Source organism: Gordionus sp. m RMFG-2023, chromosome 1 (genome assembly GCF_954871325.1).
Source record: "Gordionus sp. m RMFG-2023 chromosome 1, tfGorSpeb1-WG-v2, whole genome shotgun sequence".
NCBI classification, from domain to species: domain Eukaryota; kingdom Metazoa; phylum Nematomorpha; class Gordioida; order Chordodea; family Parachordodidae; genus Gordionus; species Gordionus sp. m RMFG-2023.
Window position 1 is genome coordinate 31521424 of NC_088775.1, and position 23121 is coordinate 31544544.

At 26.6% G+C, this 23121-nt stretch overlaps 1 protein-coding gene across 3 annotated transcripts in view; it reads left to right on the forward strand.

Moving 5' to 3' along the window:
- Nucleotides 1-526: 526 nt before the first annotated feature.
- LOC135930742 (long-chain fatty acid transport protein 4-like) overlaps nt 527-23121 on the forward strand; it is a 39262-nt gene continuing 16667 nt past the window's right edge. Inside the window, exons 1-9 of one of the 3 annotated variants that reach the window (XM_065467537.1) lie at nt 529-671; nt 5002-5090; nt 5704-6093; nt 6363-6516; nt 6979-7105; nt 16318-16572; nt 19922-20089; nt 22582-22651; nt 22941-23044. In XM_065467537.1, coding sequence (XP_065323609.1) covers nt 5918-6093; nt 6363-6516; nt 6979-7105; nt 16318-16572; nt 19922-20089; nt 22582-22651; nt 22941-23044 — 1054 coding nt within the window. In that variant the 5' untranslated portion in view covers nt 529-671; nt 5002-5090; nt 5704-5917. Of the gene's footprint in view, nt 672-5001; nt 5091-5703; nt 6094-6362; nt 6517-6978; nt 7106-16317; nt 16573-19921; nt 20090-22581; nt 22652-22940; nt 23045-23121 lie in introns of all 3 variants that reach the window. The other 2 variants (XM_065467541.1, XM_065467543.1) reach the window with 2 other exon arrangements.

The window sequence follows — 23121 nt, forward strand, 5'->3', positions numbered from 1 at the left end:
TTTATATATGATCAATCAACAGGTTTACAATTAAGTTCTTGTGAAAAATTAGTGCTGAGATGCGTTTTGTTTTATATATATATTCTAAAGATTTAATAAATCATATCCATTGAAATCAGATTTATTCTAAATGAATAAAATTTAATATATTATATAATTTATATGTTCCTTCACTATAATTCCATACGAAGATTGTTTTTATTTGTATATTAATCAAATTTAATATATATTTTCACAGGAAATTGCGGTTATCTTAGAAATTCAATTAAGTCAGCTGTACAAATGGTAATTTCCTTGAGTTCTTCATTGCCTTCTAATAAGAGTTTATAATAAATAAAAGACTTTTCTTCTTGATTAATCGAAAATTTCAAACTTTAAGTTTAAGATTAAATTACATTTAATAGTTAAAGAGAGCCATTAATTTAAACATAGGAAGAATATTCTTATTATGTAATAAATTAAATTAATTGTTTAATTTTGCTATTGCATATTTTTTCAAAGGAGTAAAATTAAGTTATATCTCTACCAAAAGATTTTTTTTAAAGACAACCTCAAATCCCGATAATATTTTAAAAAACATATTTGCAAATTATAAAATTTTTTTCGTTCATTATTTTTAGTAAAAAAATATTATGCAATGATGAAATTTAAGTTACATATACAAATTACAAGTAAATAATATATATTTATTATTTTATACGCTCAAAAAGATGAATATACTTTTTATAGCTATTATATACCACAATTGGTTATCTTATTTTATTTAAAAATTTATATTTCCATTATGATTAATTCCTAGTTATAACAAACTTGGTATTTGAAGAGAAAATTTAACAAATTTGAAAATAGTAATGTATTAATTTAATGAAAGTAACTAAAATTTATTTACTAGCTTAGCATTTTTTTTTGCTCATATAATTTTTTAAAATGATAACTTATTTTTTGATATTAGAAACTGAATATTTACATCATGTGTTATTTTAAATTAAATTTTTAATATAAGTACAACAGAAATTTTAATTCTATTGGCAACTTATTTTTTGCTACTCTTGTTGGAACATATTTATTAAACAATGTAAATTAAAAAAAATTCTTAGGTGCAAATTTATGTATTATGAATTGCATCATTTTATTTTGTTTAAATTCCACTTTCAGTAACGTAATATCAATCAAATTTATTACTTATTTAAATTATGTCATATAATCTTACATTATATAATATACATTTTTATTATAAAACTCATGATTTTCTTCACATATTTTAATTTTTAGGATTTGGATCATATGAAAATCCTTTTCAATATAACAATAAATGATATTTATTAGTTACAATTTAAATATACACCTTTTTAACAAATACCCAAACCGATACTGCTGGTACCAAAAAATATGAATATATATTTATTGAAAAACAAAGATAATTATTTAATATAATAATTTTATTATTATATAATTTATTGAATTTATAGAGTTAATCAAATATAAAAATAAGAAATTAGAAATAAAAGATTAACAGATTTTATTTTTATTCCAATTTGCTTCATATAACAAACTTTGGCTATACCAATATTAAATATTGTATTGGGACTGATGTTGACCATTTTAAAAAAATTGGGTTGGGCTGATATCCAATTTAATCTGATATTTTCATTGTTTGTGGATATGATTATATATTATAATTATATAAGATTTTTTATTTTGCACATAATTTTTAATTTTATCAATAATAAATGAATAAAAGGAATCAAACTTTTATTTGTAATGTTTAAAAAAATCTAATTATTTAAAAAGAGTAACCATTTTTTTCATAAATTATTGCAATATCAACAAAAATACAATTTACAAAATTCAAGCCGTTAAAATTACCTTTTGAGGAATAAAAAACAAAATATATTTAATTATTAATGACTATGCAATTTATTGCCTTGGTTATGAGAAACAGTCAATTTTAAAGTTTTTCTTGTTTTGCATATAGTTTACTAGTTATTTTTATGGGCATACTTAGTGTTGTTAAACGGCTCATTTATAGCCGATTTTTAAAAACGGCTAACTCAATATTTTTGCCTGAAAAATATAGCCTAAGCCTTGAGATTTCGCTAATAGATGTCCAAACCTTTGTTCCTTCTACAAACAAAATCTTCAGGCTTGAGTTAAATTATTCTGGATGAAATAGTGAGTTAGCCGTTTTTAAAAATCGGTTCAAAATGAGCCGTTTAATAACACTAGGTATACTGATACAAATTTTTGGAGACTAATCTGATGATATTGCCAATTTTCAATTTATGTTTGGCCAATTACCAATCTAAAATTAAGAATTTGATGTTCATTATCAGGGACCCAGATTGAGCCGGAACAAACAGCTAAGACATTATAGACCTTTATAAATATCTGAACAGTAGCCATAGCCAAACTGATATAATTTTTGTTTGAAAGAGTAAAAAGAACCTTTATAAAAAAGGTTAATCCAGTTCAACTATAATAAAATAAATAACTTTCATTCTTTTCCTTGTGGTGTATTACATATTTTACCATATCTGTGTCATTATTTGTAAGTATTAAATGATCTAAAATATATTAATCTTTTCATTATGACTTAAATTGATCCACAATCTTTTAACTGCTTCATATAGTATTAGTATTTTCTCTTTTTGGGTATGCAAATCAAAATAACCAATTTGTAGATTTTTGATTAATTTAAGTATAATATCACCACTTACCCATGAATAGTTTGATAGAAGGGTCATTATTCCCATATAAATTTCAAAAATGACTTATATAAGGTTTAAATTTTATATATTATTTATAGAATTTTGGCATTTGAGTATATTTTAAAGCATTTAATCATAGCTTTTTTTGAAAAATAGATTTTGTGTTGTCTTGAAGTGCAAGTATATTTGCAAATTTTCAAATCTGTTTTTTATATTATTTTTCAGGTGTGAGGAATTGTAAATTTTTAACTAATAATATATATCTATATATTCTTTGCAAATTGATGATGTATTCTAATTAGGTTATCAATATCATAATTTACAATATTTGTTTGCTCTGACCTCATATTTTTGTTGTATTTATTTCTTATAGTATTAGAGCCATATTTCTATTTTCTATATTTTAGATGCAAAATATCAAAATAACCATTTTTTGATTTAGTTGCATTTATAGATTTTATATATATTGGGAATCAAGAACATTTGAATATCCAGAACCATAGAAACTTGCTCTTATAGTATTTGCGGTTTCTGCAACACAAGTTTCTGCTGAAGGGGCCTTTTCGGGGCTAAAATATGTGCTATCACAACGAACAAATATGGATCCACTTATATTAGAAAATATATTACTTATATAATAAAAATAAATTTTTCATCTATTTTATAAATAAACAATATATTAACTTAAGTGATGGCAAAATTTTTAATAAATAATATTTATAATTAAAATCATTATACGATGGTGTTACTTCAATAAAAATAATTTTAAAAAAAATTCCTAACGGTAATGAACCTTTATAAACTTTTACAATTAGCTGAACCTAACCGAAACTTTATAAATTTTTTCTTAAGAACTAACTGAACCGTAATTATTATAATTTTTTACATAGCTAACCATACTGAACCGTTATAAATAAAGGTTCGGGTCCCTGTTCATTATACATGCACTTAATATATTTAATTTTTTAATGTATCCATTTGCTTTTAGTATACCATCCATCAATTATGATTATATTATAACCACTACATAAGTCATAAAATATACTGTCAAATTTTAATTTATATTTTATAGAGCTCTGCCAATCCACAAATTTTTCACTAAACTATGATCTGATATTTTTCGATATTACTACAAAACCGATCCGATAATCGATACCGATCCGATATTTAAATTAATTTTATTTACCATCTATCACTGAATCAATGTCATAAAAAAATCATTATTTTCTTTTTTAAAATAAAAACAATAAATGATTAAATATATTTTTTTTTTTTTAAATTCTCAAAAAGTTAATTTATCTTATGGGAATATTTATGGCTGAATGTAACATTTTTAAACTACTAGCATAAGCTAATTTTTAAAAACTTAAGAATTACGATTTTAGTCAAAATATTGCCTAAGCTACTAAATTTTGACAATAGATGTCCAAGCCTATGAGCAAAATATTTAAGTTTGGATAATTTACTTTTGACTAAAATCTTAAGTTAGCCTTTTTTCAAAATTGGCCTAATCGAGTCGTTTAACAACACTAGCTTAATGTGACCGGTTATATATATTTTAAAATCTCTTTCTTGTAGATAATATAACAAAAAAATTAAATTTTTAGCTATACTCTATCTTCTAAAATAATTTGATTCTTTTTTGAACATTACAAATAAATTGAATTTTGGTTCCTTATATTAATTTATCATATTAATTTATCATATTTTTTTTGAATTAATTCTTTTATTATGAAATTATGTATAAATTAAAATGATAATAATTATATATAAAATCATAGTATAACCAAAAAACATTAAAAATATTGAATCGGATCAGTTTTTAAAAATCGGCCAGATCTGTAAAACGTTAAATATTGGTTCGATCGGTCGATAATGATGTTTTAAAAGGCAAAAAAGGGGTCCGTTTCTATATAATAAAAAAATATTGGTACATTTCTAGTTATCCATTTTTTTATATTGGTTCAAAAATGAATGGCAAATACAAATCCATCTAAATTATCGTAATCGGTTATTTGAACCAGTTTTTGTACGAATTTTGGATTGGATCGGTTAAAATTTTTTGGATGGCACAGTCATACAATAAATTTTAAAATAATTTTTTTCCCTCTAAGATTGATATCAAAGTTTTAAATTTCAACAAATAATTTTGTTCCTTACAAACTCAAATTTATATTAACACCGCATTCATATTGGTAATCTTTTGAGGATGTCTTTGAACTCTTAAAATGTATGTTATAATTTGTTTATATATAACATATATCATAAAATTTTTATATTTATAAAATATAAGTTAAGAACACCTTTTCATAGGGACGGCGGCATGGAACGGAACAGGAACACAAAAATACCCTCGTTCTGGGTCTCTTCTTAAAATTGAAAGTATAAACCGATATCGTTACTGACTGATGCCTTGAGTGTCAGCCTGTCATCAGCACATTTCTAATTAAATATATATTTTTTTAAATATAACCAAAATCCAATTAAAAATGGACAAAAGCAAAAACGTAATTTATCGGTTTTTTATTGCAGAGAAACATTTAAAGAATTTAAATAGTTTTTTCTAAGACTATGCCCTAAATATATTTAAAAAAATTTCATAACTTTGGTAAAATTATGAAACTTGTCTAAAATCTTCCATTAAAATTTTCTAAAAGTTTTATAAATCTTGAAAATTATAATTCCTACCAAACTAGTTTTCATTTAAATACTTCCCATTTAATATAACTGCCCATTTTTATTATATTTTGAAAAATATAAATTTATTATTGCTTATTTATTTTTCATAAAAATTTCACAACTCTATAAACTCTAGGCCAAAATTTATTAAATTTTAATTAATAAACTTTCAAATTCGAAAATGATAGAGACCCCTTTTTATTTTTACAATAAAAATAGCTTCTTTTTTCGAAAATTACGAAAGTTGATTTATTATATTTTTGATATTTGGGACACGGTCTAAACAAAAAATAACAATTTTTTTACTTATTTTTAGGAAACCTCTCCTGGATTTATTCATAACCTTACATTCAAGATTAGAATCAAGAAATTGATCATTAACAACGATACGCCTTCATTCACGATTTAATGAATAAGCCAATTAGCCAACTATTCACTAAGAGAGATCATTAAAAAGACACATTAAAGGAATCATTCTTCGTTAGTGTAAAAGGATTTTAATATTTTTTTAAACGCTCCAAAAATTAACAATGAGAAATTATTTTTCCTTCATGTTTCCGAGCCCACACGAAAACCAACCATATAGTCTACAATACATTTTCATATGTTTGTTTTTGGCGATAATTCCGTTGGGGTGGATCTACTTCCGGAAGAGCGTTGTGAAATGGTGTATAATCTCATACAAGACTATCCCCAGGGATTTGAGGTTCGGTTTTCGATATTAATTATGGATTTTTTAAATTTCATATTTTAGAGTAAAATCTAGAGAAAAGGGAGAAAGGGTATAAGGATAAGATTATTAATAAAAGCGATAAGTAAAAATAAATAATAATAAAGAAAATATTTGATATTTGGCCTCATGACATGGAAAGATAATCAGTATCATGATCAGCAAATTAGTCAAATTTACATATAATAAGCATATTTGTTATAAATATTTAAATTAAAAAAAATGTCTACCTATTTTCTATTTAGAGGACTTTCCTGCCTTTTGCGCTACCGCTATCGCCTTTGGCGATTCAAAAAAGCCAACGGGACTATTGCTGGCCTCTTTTTTTCGCGCTCTCTCCGCAAATGGGCCAACGAGATGGCTTTCCTTTTTGAAGACCAAGAATGGACTTACAAGAGGGTGCGTCAACATTATATAAAAATTAGGAATATACAAATACATACCTTCTGAAAAGTAAATGATTGTTATGATCACAATCACTTTACTGAGATGATTGATAAGCCATGCCTAGATACCTTGGGTGGCATTTGCTTAGTTTAACAAAGTGGCAATCTGAGCTTGCACTATATATTGTAGGAGGGGGGGGGGGGTAGTGCTTCATTCATCCACCTATTTCATGGACTGTTTCTGCCAATGTAAGCACCTAGGTAAGGCCTCTATTTGCTAAAACATTGTTTACACCTTGTTCGATGGCCTGTTGTAAAACGTTCACTTTAACTGTTATGTTTTAAAACGAGATGTTTTATGACCCTTGGATTTTAATGTAATCAAGATGCCCAATATAAATGAATTATATTTATTTTCAAACGATTTAATATCATTATTTAATAACTTTACCCACTCCAACTCTCTCTAAAATAGGCTGCAGATTACGCTAACGCCGTCGCTCTCTATTTCTACGAAAACGGGTTTGGGCCTTCCAAGAATATGACGTCTCAAATGGAACAGCCAGAGACCGAGACTGAAGGAGACGAGAACGAAAATGCAGGTCTTGAACAAAAAAACAACAAAAAATAAGGAAGGAAATTGAGAGGGATAAAGATTTGAATTGAATTTTAAATCCACGAAATAAAAAAAAACTATACTTATTTCCCGTGGATACATTTAAATTTATTAATCATTAATTACAACGAGGAACTGGTTTTTTAAAAAAAATAAAAGTAATATTTACGATTTGCCTATCTTAAAAGACTAGATAAGGCATATTTTTTTAAAAAAATTTGTAATGGCTCATTGAAGGTGGTTCAATAAACTAATCTAAAAAAATATCTAATCCAGAACATTAATATGGATGGTGTTTGAGTTAATGTGTTTTTCTTAAAATTTTTATTTCTCGTAATAATTTTAAAGAATTTTATAAGGCCTATATTATATCCAAGCTCGATTTTTTTTGTTTTTACTCCAATGCATTAAGATACCGTCGATGACATTAATACTAACCGAGACGGGCGATTCCTTCATTCATTAATTAAAAAGTGTACCTGCACCGAAATCCACCTTTAGACGAAATGTATCTTTCAATGGCTTCTATTACAGCCATTGATATTTACTAACAGTTAACTAATTATTTAAATTTTTTTATAGTTAAAATTTTTAAACGCATTGAGAACATCTTTTAGGCCTCGTTTGTAAAGCGGGAGGCTAGCTATTGCGTAATTAATTTATCCTAAACCATAGCATAACTATAATTTAGCCATTGTGTTTGGTTTATTTTTTTTGAGAATACTTAAACATGATTTTTGATCTAATTTTACCTAAAATTCTAAATTTTCCTTGAAAGAAAAATTATATATTTATAAGTAAATCTTTTGTGATTTATTCACAAAAAATCATTCTATTCTATTCTATCCTATTTAGTTTGAGTAATTTATTGATGAATTTTATGTTATAAGTAATCAAATTTGGACATGGTCTAATATGGCACCATACCTGTTTGATTTCAGCACCTAATGTATCAATAATTGATTGCTCAAATTATCGAAATTTTGGTTCACACGCGCGATCGATAATTTTGCGTGTCCAGTGGCGCGGGCATGGAGAGGAGGTGAGGTGTCCCCCTTTTGAAAAATAAGAATTTTTTTTAAAAATTTTTTATTTTAATTTACTAAATTAATGATAAATGCTTGAAATTTAGAAAACTATTTATATGTTTTTAATTTATTATAAATAATAATTGATCTACAATATTTGATTATTTATATATTTTTTAAAATAAATTTTAAATTATTTTGCATTGCATAAAACTTGTTTAGTTTGACATATTTCACTTTCTTTCTTTCTTTTTGTCAATATGAAAAAAACAATCATTAATTTGTTCCTATTTCAACAAATGTCAAGCACAGACATAACCTATATCTACTACTTTATCATGACATCCACTCAAAAAAAGAAACGAAATAGATTTTGTCCGACTATATTTACTGAAAGACAAGAGTCGGTGAAACTCTTTATTGAACTATATGATATTGTATTTGCAGCACCGGAATTTTATATATCAAGCAAGGAAAAAGATTTGGCAGATGCTGAGAATCTTTTGCAGGCTATTATTAAGCTACAATCTTTAATATCAATTCAATGTGTTTTTTATTTAATTATACATATGATTTTTGCAAAATGCTACAAAAAATTGATTTGGATTTAAGGGAGGTTATGAATAGAGCAAAGGATATTGTTGAAATATTAACGAGTATCAGAGAGAAAATATGGATGAAAAATTTCATGAAATATATAAGAAAGTAAAGGATATTGCTAATATGCTTAAGATTGAAATTTTTAAACCTGTAGTTTCTAGACAATCCAATCGCTCAAATATTGATGCATCTACTATTAAGGATTTTTATAAAATAAACATTTTTATTCCCCTTATTGATACATTTTTATTTAAATTAAAGGAAAAATTTATTAGTCATGATTTTATTTTAAAAATTTCTTATTTTATTTAGCCAGTTGAGTCTAAACTGTTGATTACACTTAAACTAAAGATCTGCATTCGGGTTGGGCCTAATATTTCAGGCCGGGTGGGTCAGGTCTTGGATTTTTAAAAAAATATATTTAAATATATCAATTTTGTGTTGAATTTTTTATATAAAATAAAAATATTTGATTTTATTTATAGAAACTAGACGCCATATAACATATATCTTTTATTTTGAGTAATTATAAAATTTAATTTCTATATTTAAATAAATTAGGGCCGGGCCGGCATTTTTTAAAAAATTTCGGGCCTGGTCAGGCTTGAAAAATTAGGCCCGATGCAGATCACTACTTGAAACACAAGAGGATATTAAGAAAATCTCAAAGTTTAACGCTGATGATTTAGTAGGCTCATATTATAATTTACTTTGTGATGTTTTTGGTTTCAACCAAAAAATGCTCTGCCGGCCCTTTCCATGTATAATTGCACTTTAGATTCCCTGCCTAATATTAAAACATTATTAATTGTTTTAGCTGCCTTACCATTTAGTACCTGTACTAATTGAAGGTTTTTTTCAACTTTAAAAAGATTAAAAGCCTATTTAAGGAATACCACCGATGAAAAACGTTTAAATAGATTAGCCCTATTAAATATTTATAAAAAGATTATTCAAGATAAAAATTATATTCTAGAAGAATTAGCAAAATCTCAGAGAAAAGTAGACCTCTTTTTTAAATTCAAATCAAAAAATTGCAATATGTTATAATATTTTGATAATGTCATATTTTTAAATACCATTACCACTGATGAAAAACGTTTAAATAGATTAGCCCTATTAAATATTTATAAGGAGATTATTCAAGATAAAAATTATATTCTAGAAGAATTAGCAAAATCTCAGAGAAAAGTAGACCTCTTTTTATAAATTCAAATCAAAAAATTGCAATATGTTATAATATTTTGATAATGTCATATTTTTAAATACCATTATTTGCATAAAAATTACTTTAATTTTATGTAATTGTTAAATTACTTTTTTTAAATAGAGTTTTTATACAATAAAATTTTTAATATTATAATCTGTATAAAATTCTACATTTTGAAATTTATTTTAAATAATAAAAATAAATACATGATTAAATAAATGAATGTTATCTATGCTAAAGTATTTTTATATAATAAATAAAATCTATAATGAAATACTCTCAAAAATTTTCTTATATGCATATATTTATAATAATTTTAACTTACCCTAAGATATAAGCAATTGAGTGTTCATAAAAAATGGGAGATTTAGAGGGCTATTTTTACCCCCCCCCCCCATGAGAACCTCCTACGCCACTGTGCATGTTTTGTTATTTAAAATCAGTTTTAACTTTAGGTCAATCGAGATATCTTTTAATAATTGAGAACTTTTCGTTACTCGAATAATTAAAAAAAAATCATGGCATTGATATATAAATCAATATTAGACTTTAAATCCTCTTGGAATGGATTTCTTTTTTAATGGCCGATTGTCATATTGTATAGCTGGAAAAGTGTAGTAATTAGCCCTCGCTTGAGTAAATACTTTTTAGAATATTATTAGTTAATTTGTTCGTTGGTCTTTTTCTTTTTATGCTATCAGAATCGTATTCGTATTTAATCGCGCATATTTTCTTCTCTAAACTTTCGCGAAATGATTATATTTTTTTACAATGGTTGTATATCTTTCCGAAAGCTGGGCAACGTCTTGGATGTTTTTTATTAAATTTAACGCATAAGCGGCTGTTATAATTGTAATAGTTACTTGCATTAGTATAGTCATCTCTGTGATCGTTATAGTTGTAATGATAGTTTCTTCTCTATCTTGTATATTTTGATTTCTTTTATGATCATTATTATCTTTATCAATGTATTTTTTATTATCTTTCTCTTATTTTTGGAATTTATTATTTATGTAATTATTATCACCATACTTTTTGCGATAATCGTCTCTATTTTTAATATGATATATTGTCTATGTTGTTTTTAGTTAGACGTCCATCCTTTTAATAGTAAGAGCAAGTTCCACGATTTTATTTAGTTGTGAGAATGCTAGTAGTTCCTTGTCTAAGTAACATTTTCAGTCCTGCAATATATTGATCGCGGATTCGTAATTCGATATTTACCGTCGCACAACGGCGGTAAAATTTTTTTTTAGATTATCACCCGTTATTGGAATATTTTTATAAGTGTATATTTTATATCAATATAATCTAATATAGGTATGTCATTAGTATATTTTTAATTGTTATTTTTGTTATATCCCCATTTTTATTTACTATTAATTTATTTTTATTTATTCAAAGGTTATAACATTAAATTTTCTTTTTATTTTTTATATTTTTTTCTCTCACTTTTGTGGAGTAATTTTAAATTTCTTTGGAGTTTTTAAGTTTAATAATTTTAATTATATACTTTTGCCCAAATTATTTTTTTATTTTATAACATTAGAAGAATATTTAATTTTTTTAAAAAAAATCGTCGCCATTATATTTTAGCTCCAAGTTCCCTTTTTAAATGATCATATTTCTATTAGTTTTAATTATTATATATTATATTTTTTAATATAAGAACTAGCGATATATATGTTTTTTTAATAAACTAATAAAGGCATAATATACTTAAAGGTTATTAAAGTATTTTATATATATAATATTTAAATTATTATTAGAACCGAAATAATATTAATAAAACTAAAAGGATCTTAAAAATATATAGCAGAGACCTGCAGGCCCGGCCCTAAGCCTGGCCCCGGTACATATCCGGACCAGGCCTAAAAATTTTTTTAGAAAATACCCTAGCTCCATATTTTGAAACCAAATATTTTAAATCGCCATTATTTAGCTTAAAAATATAAATCCCGGGCTGGGCCGTAAAAAATCCGGGCCGGGCCCTGCCGTCTGATATATAGTATGAAGATACTTAAGTATAGATATAATATATGTATTACATTTGATGTTATAGTTTATTAATGGCTATTTCTAAGTATCACTAATGGACAATATCCATTAGAGATCTAAAACTAGGCCTAGCACGAACCCCTCCTAGACCTAAACGTACTCTGTCGAGTTTAAATTTTGAAATAAAATAGATTTAATTTTAAAATTTTTGCAAGAAACAAAGGCCAATATTTTTTATTTGTTTGTAGAATAATCAAAAACTCGATAATGTTCATTGCAAGAATGTGAAACCTATCTAATTTTTATTTCGAGTCGGGCTTTTCAGGACAAATAAAAAAGATTCTTTTGAGATCAAGCCCAGCTAAAAATTTCTGGCCGAGTAATTATGAACTGTTTCTTTCTACTATAATCGACCTTTGATCTTCATCTTATTTTTTAAAATAATGTTATATAGAACCGGAAATTTTATTTTAAGTTATAATTTCATTAAAAAAAATTTTTTAAATAAAATATAGCACTCATATATTATAAATACAATTTTAAATGAATAAATTACTAAAAATGTGGGTCAATTTTTTTAAAATTTATTCCATAAATAAAATTAAATGTGGATACTACTGAATTGAGACCAAAAGGAATTCCTTTTTTCCGTTCATGGGTTCTTTTGTATTTGTATTTAATTTATTGTTTATTTAATAAAAGAAAAATTTTTTAAAAATTATTAATTGAACCAAATGTCATACGTTTTATGATATATTATAAATAATAAGTAATATGATATGCATACATGTATTCTAAAATTAGATAATAAAAAAAAGTAATTACTTTTTTTCAGGAAATTTGCCACATTTTTTTTTTTAAAGTTGATCAGGGTTTTAAAAAAATCTTCAAAAATTCTTTGAGCAAAATATTTTCAAACAATAATTTTTGATTAAATTTTACCTAAATATGCCAAATATTTTTCATAAAATAATCCTTATAAATAGTGTTGTTAAAAGGCCCTATTTGGCTTTATTTTTAAAAACGGCCCGATTAAGATTTTTTAGTCAAATTAATATTTTGTAACCCTCGAGATTATCTATACCTAATATTTTAATTTGGCTAAAATCTTAATCGGGTTGTTTTTAACAACACTACTTATATTTAATGTTCGCACAAACCGGTGAGAGGTGGGGGAGAGGGAGGGGGTAAAGACAAAAATATTTTCGGGATGGGAAGCAGGTAAATCTCATGTATTTGACCTCTAATCGTTTCTGTCTTATGTAGATACTGAGAGTGTTGTTAAAAAGCTCGATAAATGGATTAAGATTTTTAGCCAAAATATTATTATGTGAGCCTCGAGATTTGGCAAATAGATATCCAAACCTTTCTGCCACCTACAAGCAAAACCTCCGGGCCTACATAATATTATTTTGGCTAAAATCTTGTTTAACAACTCTAATTATAAGTAATGATATGTTATAATTTTCATGCATAAAATATTCAAGAATTAAATCATGATTTTTTTTTCAAACTGTAATCTAGATAAGGATACTCTATTTTAACAAAATACATTGGTTTTATTTTAGAGGAACTTTTCATTGCAATTTTGCACCGAAAAGTATATATTTATTTGCAAAATATATTAAATCCTCCCCCCACCCTCCTCATTTGTTTTTTATTTGAGTAGCCTAAAAAATGGTTAGTTTTTAGGAAAAATTTATATTTTTTTTATTTGTAAAATAATTTTAGAAAATTGTTTCTCTTCCTGAGCTTAAGTCTCAGACAAATGGCTTCTATTATTACTGAATCAGTATTAATGAGATATATATAATCTAAAATAAATTTGATGAAGCTACTGAAGATTTGAGATAATAAATAAACAAGTATTATTAATTTTTAAAAGGCAGAAGTCATATAGACCACACGAGAATACTGAAGAGTTAATATGAATAAATGATTATATATTACATATTTGTTAAGAATAAAAAATATCGAAAAAAAGTAATTAGTACTCTATCCTAAACATTTTTTTCCCCACCCCTGCTATCAAATTTGAATTTTCTCTTGAAAATATACTTTTTAATCGCCTGATTTTTTATTTAGAATATAAAATAATTTATGATATCATTCAGAGACCTGCAGACTATTTGCACGGCCCAGCCCGGATTTTTTTAAAAAAAAATTTTCAACTCGACCTGGGTTTATATTTTCAGGTCCGGCCCGGATTCTTTTAAAATAAATTACATTCAAATATTCGATTTATAAATATACAGCACGGCCCTGGTATATTTAAAAAAATATTATTAAACCCTGCCCGGGTATTAAAAGATTTTTTTGGCCTAGCCCGACCCAGGTATATTTAAGAAAATTAAAATACGGCCCTACCCATGTACCCGGGCCTAGGGTCGGGCAGGGCCTGCACGTATCTGATATTATTTAATTTTGTTGCTGTAAACATTTCTAAATAAATCAAGCGCGTTCAACGTTCATTGGCAAAAATCGAACGCGTTCACATTCACGTTTAGAAAAAAGAAACGCGTTCACGTTCGTTCAAAATTTTATGATAAATTTTTTTTAGAATTAAATTTAAAATAAATAAATGTCTTATATTTTTTAACACAATATATTAGACATGTTAAAAAATGATAGTTTTATTTTGATTATATAATTATAAATACAATATAATATAGGGAATAAAAAAAAAATTTTTTTATAAAAAATTTTTCTTAACAATTGTTTTAAAAATTTTCATCTGATAGACAGGAAAGCTTGGCAGTTAATATGACATTAGTTAAACTAAAAACGCGTTCTACAGGGGCAGATGAGGGGCGGTATTATACTTAATAAACAACTCTTTTAACGTGGGTAAAAACATTTATTGTTTTGCCCTTTGCTTCAAAAAATTGAGATAAGTTATCTTCCTCTAACCCATCCACTACTACCTCGTCAAAAAAAGGATGTCTCGAAATTACCTGTTCTTGCATTATCATTTCTAGGGTTTTCAATGCATTTTTCCAATAACGCTATAAGTTTATTTTTTATAGGTTCGTTCTGTTGAAGTTTAATCCATGGCCATTGAAAGCTTAAATAGTGGGTGTATAATTGCAGAAAGAACTTATTAATCTTCATATATATGTTCATATCTTTTAAAAAACAAAATATATGTATAATTGATTTGTTAGCGATAGGTTTAATACCTTTTATTAATCCCATTTAATACTTCATCTATCAATGTGACCATATTTTAGGCCACTAATTTTTTTTAATTTTAAAATAACTATCGTTATCATGGCCGTCAAGTAGTCCAAATGCATTTTTTCATCAAATTTAAGATTTTGCTTGGTTATATTATATAAAATAATTAATATTAGAATCAAATGTCGTTTAAAATTGAAACTTGAAGATTTTGAAACTGATATAATACTTTTTGGGCACATTTTATATTTGGTAAGTATTGAATTAGTTCCTTCAATATAGGATGTTACTGTAAAATATTTATCATATTTGGGCTATTGTGTTAATTCATCTGATTTTGAATTTTCAGAATCAGATGATGATGATGATAGTGAAATAATAATATCCATGCTTATGCTAATCTATTAAATTAAAATATAAACAATAATATCCAAATTAATAAACTATAATAATGGCGTGTTAACAAAATTGAAATGTGAATAAGGAAAAACATTTGATTATAAAATATAAGACTTTTTACTTAAAAAATTCGGATTTATATTAAATTTTTCAAATAAATAAAAATTAGGTGTTTTTAAAATTGAACGAACGTTAAATTCGAACGCGTTCATCATAAAAAAGGAATGTGTTTCAAAGTTCGTCAAAAATAAAAGGAACGCCGTTCATTGAACGCGTTCGTTTACAACACTATTTAATTTATATCTTTAAAAATATTCATGACATTTTGTTGAAATGTTTACAGAGTATACAAAAAAAAGGAAAATAATAAATTATTGTAGTCATAATCAAATCGAGTGATGCGTTTTAAAAAAGAAACTTATATCTTTAAGAGGGCTTTCTAGCTAGCTTTCCCCCCATAAATTTTGATCACATTTCATTTTTTTGAATCATTTGATATATTTTAAAAAAATTCGATTTTCCTGCAGAGTTAAAATAAACAGCTGGAAATTGCGATTAGAAAGTAAGCTAGGGCGGCCTCTAATAAGACTGCGAATTTTAAAAATGTATTTACTACTTTATGGTATATATGAAAACTCATGTTACGTTTTACTTATCTTTGGTATCCTAACGAATAACTAAAATATGGTGACCGCTGATTTCAAAAATATCCTATTTCAAAGGCATTAGTTGAGTGTATGGTATTAATGGTGTTTTAGATTTACCAATCTTTAAATAAAAAATTAGACGAGATCCAAGTTGAGACCATCGATTCCACAAAGTCTAATCTTCCCTCTAACATATCACCCGAGAAACCCGTCGAGGAAGTCATAGCCCTCATGATGGAATCGAGACCCGAGTTCGTTTGCTTTTGGCTCGGGCTGAGCCGCATAGGCCTTAAGACAGCCCTCATCAACAATCACTTAAAGGGTGACGCTCTGACTTTCAGTTTAAAGGCACTGCCCATCAAAGCCCTCGTTTACGGGGTAGAATTCGAGGACGGTAAGGGACACTCAGATAATTTATCTGTTTTTATTTTATAAATTAATCATATTCTAGTTCCAGAGAAAGTGAGTGATAGTTCTAGAGGATTTGAAATATAAAATTATAGTGCTGTAAACGTTACATAAAAAAAACGCGATACTCGTTACGTCAAAAAGAACGCGTTACCTTTACTCGCTACCTTGTGAAAAAAGGAACGCGAGTTATTCGTATAAAATAACGCTTTACTTGAATAAATATTATATACAAAAATTTTAATATAAATTAAATTTTACAAAAATAATATATTACAAGATGAGATCTTTTTATAATAATTTTTTTTTCTTATATATAATATAAATAAAATCAAAAATTATATATTATAAGATAAGATATTTTTATAGTAATTTTTTATTTATTTTTAACAATTGATTTTCAAAATTTTGGTTAAACAAGAGAGTGCTCAAGACATTTTTCGCCATGCCCACACGTTCAATAGCGCAGAGGATGGGAGGGTTGTATTTTATTTAATAAATATGAATTTTAATTGGGGGAATTTATTAAAAATTTAAGAATAATCCTTATTTTAAGTTTAGTCTGCGTTTTCTTTGTAAAGATATTTTCTCAAACTGGAAATAAGTTCAAGCTTTCTATTTTCGTTGACCTATAATCTTATCCAGGGCTGATCTAATTTAAATAGCGAGTGAATAATTGCTGATATATATTCATCTTTTTAGATGTGTTCGAATCTATTGAAAATAAATATAATCAAAATATAAGTAGTAAACAATATTTCAATTGAAATTATTTTATGTTTTAATATTATAATAGTTATCGTGGGAGTGAAATATCCCAAATGTTCTAAAATCGAAAGAGCCATAGCAACAGGTTCCACATATAAAATCATATATCATATTTTTTAATTAACACTAACCATACAATTATTTATGAACGATTTGTCATTATCTGAAGATCTCTGCAATTTGGATTCATCACAAGATTCGTCAAATTGGCTTTTCTCCTTAATGAGACTATTAATTTTACGGAGTTATAGAAAGAGTTCCATCTTGTTATAACCGGTTTAGTTAGATATTTTCCCGTTTTTTTTCTTCACAGTTTCGAGACTGCCCATGATTATTCCTGAATCGAGGAAATATTTGAGTTGGATAGACTATATATATATACCATTATTTTTTTTTATTGTCATAAAAAATGTTTCATATTGGGGTCAAAGCAGGTTAAATCATTTTCATCTGAAGAAATATTACAATAATATTATTTATAAAATAAATTATAATATTAGAGAATAAGAATATAAATTAACATATCTTGATTGATTCAATATTAATTAGATGAACAATATTGACTGAAAATTTAAAATAAAAATGAAGGAATTTGGTGGTTAATCTGACTTAAAAACTCGGCTTAAATTATTTATAAAATTTAATAAATAAGTAAAAATAATTTTACAATACAGTAAATATGTTTTTTTCCATATCTTTTAAGAAAAAATTTATAGCAAGTAACGTTTTGCGTTTCCGTCAAATAAACGTGTTACTCGTTACCTCTAGAAGAAGGTAACCAATGACGTTTCTTTTTTTACAAAAAACACCGTTAGTAACTACTCTACTTTTTTGATGTTACTTTACAGCACCATAAAATTATGATTTTAAGATATTGGAAGCTCATTAAAAGCCCCTCGGTCTTTTGAGAATCCCTAGATCTTCTGAGAACTAGTTAAGCATGCTTTATTTCATGAGTATATTTCACTTGGATTAAATTACTATGCTGTAGGCCTATTCAAAAACGATCGAATACCAAATCATTATTTGATTCTTATTCGATTTTGAATAGGCATGCTACGCGGTAATTTATTATGAGAATTTTATTTTAATGAGAGAGGTGTATAAAAATTAGATGCCGTTTTTTTATTTATTATTTCCAACCTGTTTCTAGAAGGAGTAGGGGGAGGGTAGGAAATATATTTTATCTGTTTTTGTTAAAATATTATTTATTCCAATTCTTTATTATATTAAATATATGAATTGAATGATCGAACCATTAAAATGAATGAAAATGGATGCCTATATAAAACATATGGAGTGCTGTTAGGAGCCTTCTTGGTCCATACTGATTTACTTTTATCTCAAAATCAAATCAACGCAAGAATAAATCAAATAATTTTTTATTTTAAATCGAACGAAAATTGTATTTTATTATAATCCTTTATTATATATATCTTTGAAAAAACAATTTAGATTAATACAAAGTATACTTTAGGAGTATAAAGACACAAAATCAATTTAAACCAATTATTTAACGTATATTAACCAATAAAATAGATAATTACGGGGAAGTAAATAATGGCTTAGTAAGTATCAGTTGAACACCTCAACATACCCCTCCTATTACCAAAGAAATTATCTCTTTCCTAAAATTTGACTCCTTTATTTAATGGATGTCGTTCACTCTTCCTAATTTTGTTTCCTTTCTTTCTGACCAACTTCGTTTTATCTATCAACATTTGAGCCCAAAGTTCATATACCTTTGCCTCAACAGCTTATTGTTCCTTTTTGGTTGCTCAACCATCTTCTTTTTGTTCTTAAAGAGGATGAAATATCGCTTAGCTAGTTTTAGTTTGGTCTTTTTGCTCTTGCTTGGTTCACTTAAGCGTTTATACTGGTCCACTATTCCTTCCAACTTAGCCGCAAATTGAACGTCCAAACGAGGGAAGAGCTTATGGCGAATCTGGTCCTCATTATCTTGAGAAGAGGCGGCTCTTAAGCCTTGCGAGATCACTGGATGAAGTTGCTTGATTTTGTCAATGTGATGTGTGTCTTCTTCTAAACGATTCAGTCTTTCTTTCAGTTTCAGGCCTTTTAATTCTGTTTTGTAGTAGTCGAACTTTAATTTTTTTTTCATATCAATCATCCTAGAATTCTTTTAGAATTCATCGATATCAAGCTAATACTGCCACTGTTACTGATTCTTTGAGGTGATCGCCTTTGGCTTCCATAGCATCTAATAGCCCTTCATTATTTATTTCTCCTCCCCAGCTAGCATCGTGAGGCTTAGAGTGTTTGCTTTATCATACTTGCTACCTTCTACTAGCATCGCGGGGTGCTTTTGAATCGTCTACCTTGCTTTGCCCTTGGTTGACAGCAACTAGCTCTTCAAAATTTTTACATTTATTTTAAAAATTTAAATCAAAATGAAGCTTTAATCGTTGCGCCTATAATGATAATTAATATATTTACCAACCTTATAACTAATTTTTTTAACCTATTCAATTTTTTATTAGGGAGCAATTTATTCTTTATAATTAGAAATTATATAATTTATTTTTAATCTATATTTCTCTTCAATTAAGCCGTCAAAGAAATTCAGTCCTCTATCGATCCGTCGATCAAATTACTCAAAGTCGGTTACGGCGTCCCACCGAATAAGACCTCTTCCACTTCGGAAAATATCGACAGAAAATTTGATTTCGGTCGGGAACTCCCCCAGGAGGCCATTTACAAGGCCAAAAACAGACATGGTAAAACATTTCAGTTATTCGTTCTTTCACCATCATATTATTTTAATATTCGTTCATTCGCCCATAATTTAACTTGTATATAGTAACAAATCTTTAGATATAACACAAAATCAGAGTCATTAAAAGATACTTTTAAATGGATCTAGATACAGATACATCGTTTAAAAACGTATTTAGGCAAAAATAGATATAATTTTTATCATACTTATAAGGCCTATTCAAAAATAAATCGAATAATTACGAATACGAATAATAAATTATTTGTTTTATCTGAATACGAATAATCATTTATTCGATTCGAATAAAACGAATTATTTATAATATTTAATAAATTGTTTAATAAATCTAACATTTGTCATTTCTATTGTTGACCTGCCAATCGGATAGGTGATGTGTTTGTGTTTATAAAAATTCTAGCACAAATTTAAAAATTTCTAAAGTGAAAATTTTTATTTGCCACATTTTTTGAATCTCACGAAAAGTTTATTTTTTGAATCTCATAATAAATTATATTAAAAATTACACAAACCAGAGGTACATAAAAATATATTACATTTCTACAATAATTATTGTTAGCTAGCCTAATTATGTTAGAGGAGAATGCTTCTGATGAAATTATGCTTGATGTTGTAGATGAGAAAATTTCCTCACAAAAGAGAGCAATCATATGGGATCAATATCAAATCTTTAAAGATAGTGAAAAGGCTGCTTGCAATCATTGCAAGAGTATTATAAAATGTAAAGGCAAAACAACATCTCCTCTTATTAATCATTATAATAGGTTTCATTCACACCTTAGTAAAAAAAAATAATAAAATTGACATTTTTTTAAAGTCTACACCAAATTCTTCAAAAAAAATTAATTTTAAGGATAATTTATTAAAATTATTTATAAATCATAATATTCCTTTTAAAATTATTAATTCTAATGATTTTAAAAATTTTATAAGTGATCTTGATTGTTCTGTAAAATCAATATGCTCCAATACTCTTAAATTGCACATGTATAATACATTTGCAGAAAAAGAACAATGGTAAAGAAAACAATATCTAAAAATAAAAGTCAGATTAATTTTTCATCTGACATTTGGACTAGCCCAACACAGGTTCCTTTTTTATGGCTAACAGCCCATTTTATTGATTATTATTTTAAAATAAATAATATAATTTTGGATGTCAGTCCAATAAATGAAACACATTCAGGTGAAAATATATTTAACCTTTGTCAAAATAATTAAAAATTATAATTTAGAGAATAAATTTTTTTATATAACTTTAGATAATGCAACTAATAATAAAACATTTATTGATACATCTTATCCCTTAATAAAAATAGGGCACATCCGATGCTTTGCCCATGTAATTAATTTAATTTCCAAAGAAATTTAAAAAATGTTAGACCCTTCAATTCTAAAACTAAGAAACATTATTAGAATGATTCGTAATTCCCCTCAAAAATTAAATTTATTAAAAAATATATGTAGTTCCCTACATTCTCCCCTAAATTTTTTAAAACCAAAATTGGATTGTGAAATAAGGTGGAATAGCACCTATCAAATGATTGAAAGGGGCTTATTGTTAAAGCCTGCTATAACAAAATTAGTTAATGAAGTAATAACTAACATTAAAATTCTTCAAGAAAAACAAATATCAGAGGTAAACTAAAATTTATAAATAGGTAAATAATACTTTATAAACATAACATACAGGAGGAATGGGACCATCTTGTAAAAATTAAATCTATCCTATTGCCTTTGTATGAGACTACAAATATGGTTTGTGGGGAAAATTATCCTACTTATAATTTGGTTATACCCTATTATATTCTAATTCTTAACAACTTAAAAAATAAGAAACCTTGTTTCCATAAATCCTTTAACAATAGTTTCAAAGTAGCATGTGATAAATTGTTGGGCTATTATAATTTAACTGCCGATGATGCAATAATAACCACAATATTAGATCCCAGGCTTTAAGTAGAATATTTTAAATCAATATCTGTTGATTATGATATTGATATATCCAAGTTAATGGACAAATTTAAAGAGATTTACAATAGATATATAGATATTTGATTTACCCCCATTTAAATATGATTTTATTTTATGAGCCCTTAATTATAACTGTCAAACAAATAAGGATAAAATTCAACAAAACAGGCTAGACATTGTTTTAAACAAAATAATATTCAACTGTGTGAAATAGATTTTTATCTTAGTGAACCAAGAGCAAAGAGTGATACTGACCCGTTAATGTGGTGGAAGGCAAATGCATATCGGATCCCCATACTCTCGAAAATGGCAAGGGATTATCTATCTATACAAGGAACATCAACTGCTTGTGAAAGGCTTTTCTCAGAACTAACACTATTCGATTCGAATTCGTTTTTGAATGGGCCTAATACTTATATATATGGCATATTTTTATTTTTACATAATACCCGATTATCTATACTCTTTATATATTTTTTTTATATGAATAATTCATATCAGAAATCCTGTTTTACATCTACACTTCCGGCACTACTGGCATGCCCAAGGCCGCCATGGTTTCCCATGTCAAGTAGGCATAATTTATCTCAATGGATTATATGTACCAAATTTAAATATAATTTAAAGTGGTCATGTAGAATCCACCTCTAAGAATAGTAGACACTTTCGGAGTGCACTTAGTTTTACGCTAATTCGAATCTCGCGATCTATAAATATTACGGGCAGCTAAATCTTACCATTTATTCGATTTTCCCGTCTTTTTATTATAATCCTTTCTTTCTCTGCAATAACATACCAAGGAGAATGGGAAGCATTATAATATCGATTAACTTAATTTATATATTAATTCAAAAAAATAGGTATTTTTACCTGACATACTTAGTGAGCCGCACACTGAAGATACGGAAGGAAGACGTCATTTACACTCCTCTGCCGTTGTACCATACCGCGGGTGGAATAATAGGTTTGTTTTATGAAATTGAGTTTTCGGGATTTATATTGGTTGTTAATCTTTTCAATCTTTATTGGGGTCATTTCTCA